The sequence below is a fragment of the Watersipora subatra genome, chromosome 11 (genome assembly GCF_963576615.1).
Source record: "Watersipora subatra chromosome 11, tzWatSuba1.1, whole genome shotgun sequence".
NCBI lineage: Eukaryota > Metazoa > Bryozoa > Gymnolaemata > Cheilostomatida > Watersiporidae > Watersipora > Watersipora subatra.
The window spans coordinates 38,977,724-38,983,723 of NC_088718.1; the positions used below are offsets into that span (position 1 = coordinate 38,977,724).

Consider the following 6,000-nt stretch of genomic DNA (forward strand, 5'->3'; position numbering starts at 1 on the left):
TTTCCTAGTTATTTCTTGTTTGACATAATTTGTGTATTACCATTTCTTAAACTTATACAATATAATATAATAATGTAATAAATGCCTTTTCGAATAATAACTCTTTATAATTCATGTCTCCACACCTTTACAACTCAAACTGCTGATTTTAATAATTTGCAAACTAACTTTTATCACTTAATATATATAAAATAATATATATACAGCATACTCTCTCTGAACAATTCTCTATACTTTAAAAAAGCTGATGTGTGAGCACACTCTACTCAATAAGATATAGTTTAAATTTAATAGTTTTGGGAGTCATAAGTTTTATAGTAACTAGTTGGTTCTGTTTAAAAATGACTCTCGGTCTGTCGAGATGATTTGGTATCCGATACAGAAAAGAATACATGTTCATGTTCCTTTTGAATGAGTTTCTTATTTTTTTAAACTTCCTATCAGTGTTTTATCAATACTTTTAATAATACCATTAATAATGAAAACACAGACTGTAAATGATCTTAAAACTTGACCAGTACTGTTAGCTGACAAGACGAGCTGTTTTGCAGGAAGCATATACGTGACATTCTGGGCTAGTGGTGAGAGTGGGCCCATGCTCACAGTTGTCGACACGATAGAGCAAGCTATCAGTACTGGGTTGTCATTGGTGCTGCCAGATGTGCAGCTCTCATTTGACCAGTACCTGATGGTGGATGATGTTATCTACGGAGGACTCGATGGAATGACCACGGTATGTTTTTAACTAGATGCCAAGGCTTGGTATTTCTCTGAATGGTGGATTGATTTGCATATTTATTACAGTGACAAATCTCTAAATGCGCATGTATTCTCTCATTTCTAGTAGTATTCTGTTACTTTATATTAGAATGATCCAGTCTTACTTATCCGTATGTCATATTCTCGTTTTAAAATGAACTCACACAAAATTTCCGTAGATTCTATCAGAAAGTGTCGGTATTTTTCTATCCTTTCCGATCTTTTTTGATGTTTGAAGTGATTTGATTGTCAGGATATTTCAAGAGTAAAATCAATGAAACTTGATCACGATTAAAACACTCAAAAGAAATTTTTAAAATGACATCACTAGTTGTTATTGTCGCTATAGTTGATATCAACTATTGTATTCAAGTTGCAGAGTTACTCATCTCTATTCTGTCTGTCTGTCTCTTTGTAACCATTTTAGGTGTTATAATTGCACTTTCGCTTGACCTGAGAGTTTTAATAGCGATCAAGTTTTATCGACTTAAATCTTAAAACATCCTGGTAATCAGATCACATTAAATATCAAAAACAATCGCAAATAGTAGAAAAAAAAATTTATATTAAAAAAAATTCGCTAAAAAATTTGTGCAAGTTCATCTTGACCTTAGTTGACTGATGTGCATACTATGTGCTATACTATGCACGTATGTACTATGTGCATACGTGGATACTGTGTGCTATACTATGCACGTATGTACTATGTGCATACGTGGATACTGTGTGCTATACTATGCACGTATGTACTATGTGCATACGTGAACATTCTGACAGCTGAGTGCTGGTATAAAAATGATGAAAACTAGTCAAATCAGCATCTGTGTTCTTATTGTAGACGACCCCTGGGGTAAGCATTCTCTGTCGCTTTGCTTTCGCTTATTGATATTGTACTAATCCACTCATCAGCAGTATTTTCAAGATTATTGGAGAGTTTCTGCCTCATGACCTGATCATTTTGAAACTTGTTGTTTATTAGAAAGGCGCTTTGCTTCAAGTTTTTATGGCAAGACTTCATTTTTGTGTACTATAGTCATCAATTAGTGATTGCACTTTTTATTCAGCATCGAGCTGGAAAAAGTGAGCACAAGAGGGGTCAGAATGCCCAATATTTCAGTTTTTAAATGTTTCTGTTTTTAAATGTTTGTGGCTAACTATTTGCTCCAAGTAAAGTTTATGTTTTACAATAAGATTCTCACTTATAGAGTACAAAGTATTTGGTAATACTAGATTAGAAATTAGCACGTACAGAAACGAGAACAAAATTAACATGAACATAAAAGAAGCGAGATTAAAAACAAACTTAGTTTGCTGATTAAACCTCCCGATTACCTCTAGCCTCAACACTCCTCGTCCTAAGTATATTAATTATATCGCTGTATATATGTAATTTTGTTGTTTCATGTTTTCAGATGATAACTACGGTTAGTATTTTAGATCGCTGCTCAACGCTCAATCCTGTTCTAACCTCCACTAGCTAATAATTATTAGCCAGCGTGATTACAGTTCATTACAATTGATTAATCTGTTCGTCGATTTGCCTAACAAATTTAACTGTGACTCAGAAATGAGTTCATGGCTTACATAGCTTTCACAAGGCAAGGTTTTGTGCCTCTTCAGTGGAAGGAACTAACTAGTAACAAATTGTGTGACTTTCATAATAAACTATACGCTATGACAAGTAGCTGGGGCTTGTTTTTAATGAGTTCTCTAATATAGTCCACAGAAAAAAATGCCAACTTTACAAATAGTTACTAGTTACGTACTTTAATCGTTAGCCCTTTTCTACAAAAGTGACATTTTAGTGTCATGGTGAGTCACAAACAATAGCACCTGCAAGTACCTGTCACGCACAAAGACTGTCAACTTGTACACTAGCATTAGTGCTCTATTTTGATTTGCCATTCTCTTTAATTTCGAGTGAATGAACATAAAATGACATAGAAAACAATAGCATGAATTTACTAACTTATCTCACAGACCCAGATCCACCCCCATACTACATCTCGGATCAGATTGAGATCACATGGCCTCGAGCAGTCATATTCTACAAACAAGTATCTAACATTACAATTTACTCGAGTAGTTGCAAACAGTTTACATTTGACTATTTATTCTGTAGGACTCCGGCGATGTTACCACTGTCGGCGTTGCTCTGGCGCCAGGCAAAAACAAAGTTCCTCTGATTGTCGGCCTAATTATTGGGTCTTTGGCGATTATCGCTGTCGCTGTTGTAATCAGCGTTTTGATCATCAAGAAGAAATCAGGTAAAGCGCACCAGATTTTTCTGTCTCATGTCTCACAAGCTAGTTATTATAACTGTGAATAACTGTTTTTGGCTGTCTGTGGTATCTGCGTGATGAAAATTGTAAATCATAGTATTGCCTTAGCATCAGGTTTTCAGATGTAATATGAGGTGTTAAGTTTGGGCAAATGTTTTACGCTACGCCTAAAGTACTTTATGTACAACATGAGTTTTAAAAATTCTCAAAGCATGGCAGTTTTGTCAACAATTTTGAAGTGGTTGAAAAGGAGTATTACAAAAAATATTAAAAATATACAGTGTATAAGGTATATATATATATAATTATATATATAATATATATATTATATATACAGTATATAAGGTATATATATAATTATATATATATAATATATATATACCTTATATACTGTATATATACAGTATATAAGGTATATATATATAATTATATATATAGATAATATATATATATTATATATATACAGTATATATATATAATTATATATATAATATATATAATATATATAATATATATATTATATATAATATATATATTATATATAATATATATATTATATATAATATATATATTATATATATTATATATAACATATATGTATAATATATATATGTAATATATATCATATATATATATAATATATATATAATATATTATATATATAATATATATACAGTATATATAATTATGCTAAAGGTGGCAGAAAAGTAGCAATAAAACAACTCTTTTTGCTGATTATTACTTCATTAATTTTGATTTTTGTATAACACTTACTTTTTATATTTAGCTTTTTATATAGTTTTATAAAATGCATGTTAATGCATTATATCATATGTGTAGTTAGTCCAAATATATATTAAGTTATCTCGCAATCGCCGAATATTTTTACCAAAATAAACCAGTTTAAATGTACAAAGCAGATCTCACAATAAATGAACCTTGATTGTTAAAGGATTACTGTACTTATAAAGTTCATGTCGTATTATTGCCATCAAGTGGTTTTCCTGACTAGTTGTCGACTTAACAATTTGTCTTCTCAACTAGTTGACGACTTAACAAGTTGTATTCTTAACTAGTTGTCTACTTAACAAGTTTTCAACTTAATAAGTTGTCGACTTAACAAGTCATTGACTTAACAAATTGTCGAATTAACAAGTTGTCGAATTAATAAGTTGTAGAATTAACTAGTTGTCGATTTAACAAGTTGTCGATTTAACAAGTTGTCGATTTAACTAATCGTCAACTTTACTAGTTGCATATTTTAATAGTGGTTCACATGACTTTCCTATCTGAAAATCATATAATTATAATAATAATCATAACAATCATATAATTATATATGATTATTTAGTCAGTATAAAGTAAACTAATACAGTCAAACATGGATAACTCGCCCAAGGATAGCTCGAACACATGGTTAACTTGAATGGTTTCATGGGTCCGTTCCCATGTAATGATAAATTGCTAGCGATAACTCGACCTCAACTCTGTTAATTCGAACAGTTTTTTGCCCAACGGCTACCGAAACGGTTGTTATCGCTTTAGAAAACCACTTTATTCCAAGCCATAGAGGTAAACCTCAACTTTTCGTAATTCATAAACGCCGTTATTACCACCATCGGCAAAATATTTTTGTCAACGACTTTTCTAAAGGTTTGGTGAAATTTCATTTATACCAAACATCCGCTTAGCGATCGCCCTTCGGAAGCAAGGAAAAGTGAGGTAATCTTTGCATAAACTTCAAGAAAAATCGGCAAAATTGATCGTGGGTAAAACGCTCAAAAGAAAAAGATGTCTTTTCTTTTGAGCATTTCAACAACGATCAAGTTTTGCCAATGTCAATCTAAAAAACGTCCTGGCAATAACATCACCTCAAACAACAAACCAATCTCAAGTGATAAAAAAATCTCTATACTTTTTGATAAAAACGTTTTAAACTTTACATTAGAAGCATTTAATTTGAAACAAGCCATTTGTGTTTTTGATTTATATTATAGTTTGTATATGTACATGTATCTACTAATAAATAAGTAAATACGTGGACTTGTGACAGTGCTCTGATAACTTGAACGCTCTGATAATTCGAACACTTTCGCTCGGTCTCGTGAAGTTCGAATTATCCATGTTTGACTGTGTATTTATACCAGTTCCTTGATAAAAGCTACATGCATAGTTAAACCTGGCAGAGCATAACATTTCTAATAATAGTTTTTGTTCCTTTTCATTTTCTCTTATTAGAAACTGACCTTGTTTCTCTTTCAATTAGCAGAGTAATGCATTGAAGGCTCACTTTGAGGGAAGAATAGTAATGGCCTCATATAGGACCTGAGAAAAAACAGTCAATTGTAAATAAGTCAAACTAAATTGATTTTTTTAAGTTGTTTTCGTTCGTATAAAGCAAAACCTCTTTGTAGATGTTTACAGTTTCATGTGTTATTTATATCTAATTGGATGAATTTGTTTTGAGTTATTTCACTCGCTCCCTGCTAGTTAGTTTTCAAAATAATATATTGTTTCTTCATGTTGCTGTTAGATTTAGATCTTTGTGGCCTAGATTAATACTCCTCTATGGTTAATTATGATTAATATCCCTCTATAGGAACTAATTTTATCTATACAATTAAAGGCTATAGCCGTTAAGGTTCACTGGCAACAAAATTCACATTACAGTTATTTGGTATCAAAAGGTTCATCATGTATTACTCTGCCATGTTGCAGGTGCAAAATATGTGGAAATATGATTACAAGCTCTTAAAAGCTAAAAAACGAACAAGTAATCGCAGCCATTACAAAAACGCTGTATTTTGGAATCTCTTTCATTTGATGACGTTGTCAAACATTGTGATTATTGTTTTGACACGTGATGTTCTCACGTGAATTGAAAGGCCAATAAAAGGCTCAATATAAAACTTCGTAGCACTAGTTTATGACAAACACTTCGGGCTCTACCGGAAAGCTC

The 6,000-nt window shown here is 31.6% G+C and overlaps 1 protein-coding gene across 1 annotated transcript in view; it reads left to right on the plus strand.

Annotated features, from left to right (window-relative positions):
• Positions 1-1,668, plus strand: part of LOC137408051 (fibrocystin-L-like) — a 40,417-nt gene extending 38,749 nt beyond the window's left edge. Inside the window, exons 35-36 of the mRNA XM_068094440.1 lie at positions 552-733; positions 1,598-1,668. Coding sequence (XP_067950541.1) covers positions 552-733; positions 1,598-1,645 — 230 coding nt within the window. The 3' untranslated portion in view covers positions 1,646-1,668. The remainder of the gene's footprint in view (positions 1-551; positions 734-1,597) is intronic.
• Positions 1,669-6,000: the final 4,332 nt, after the last annotated feature.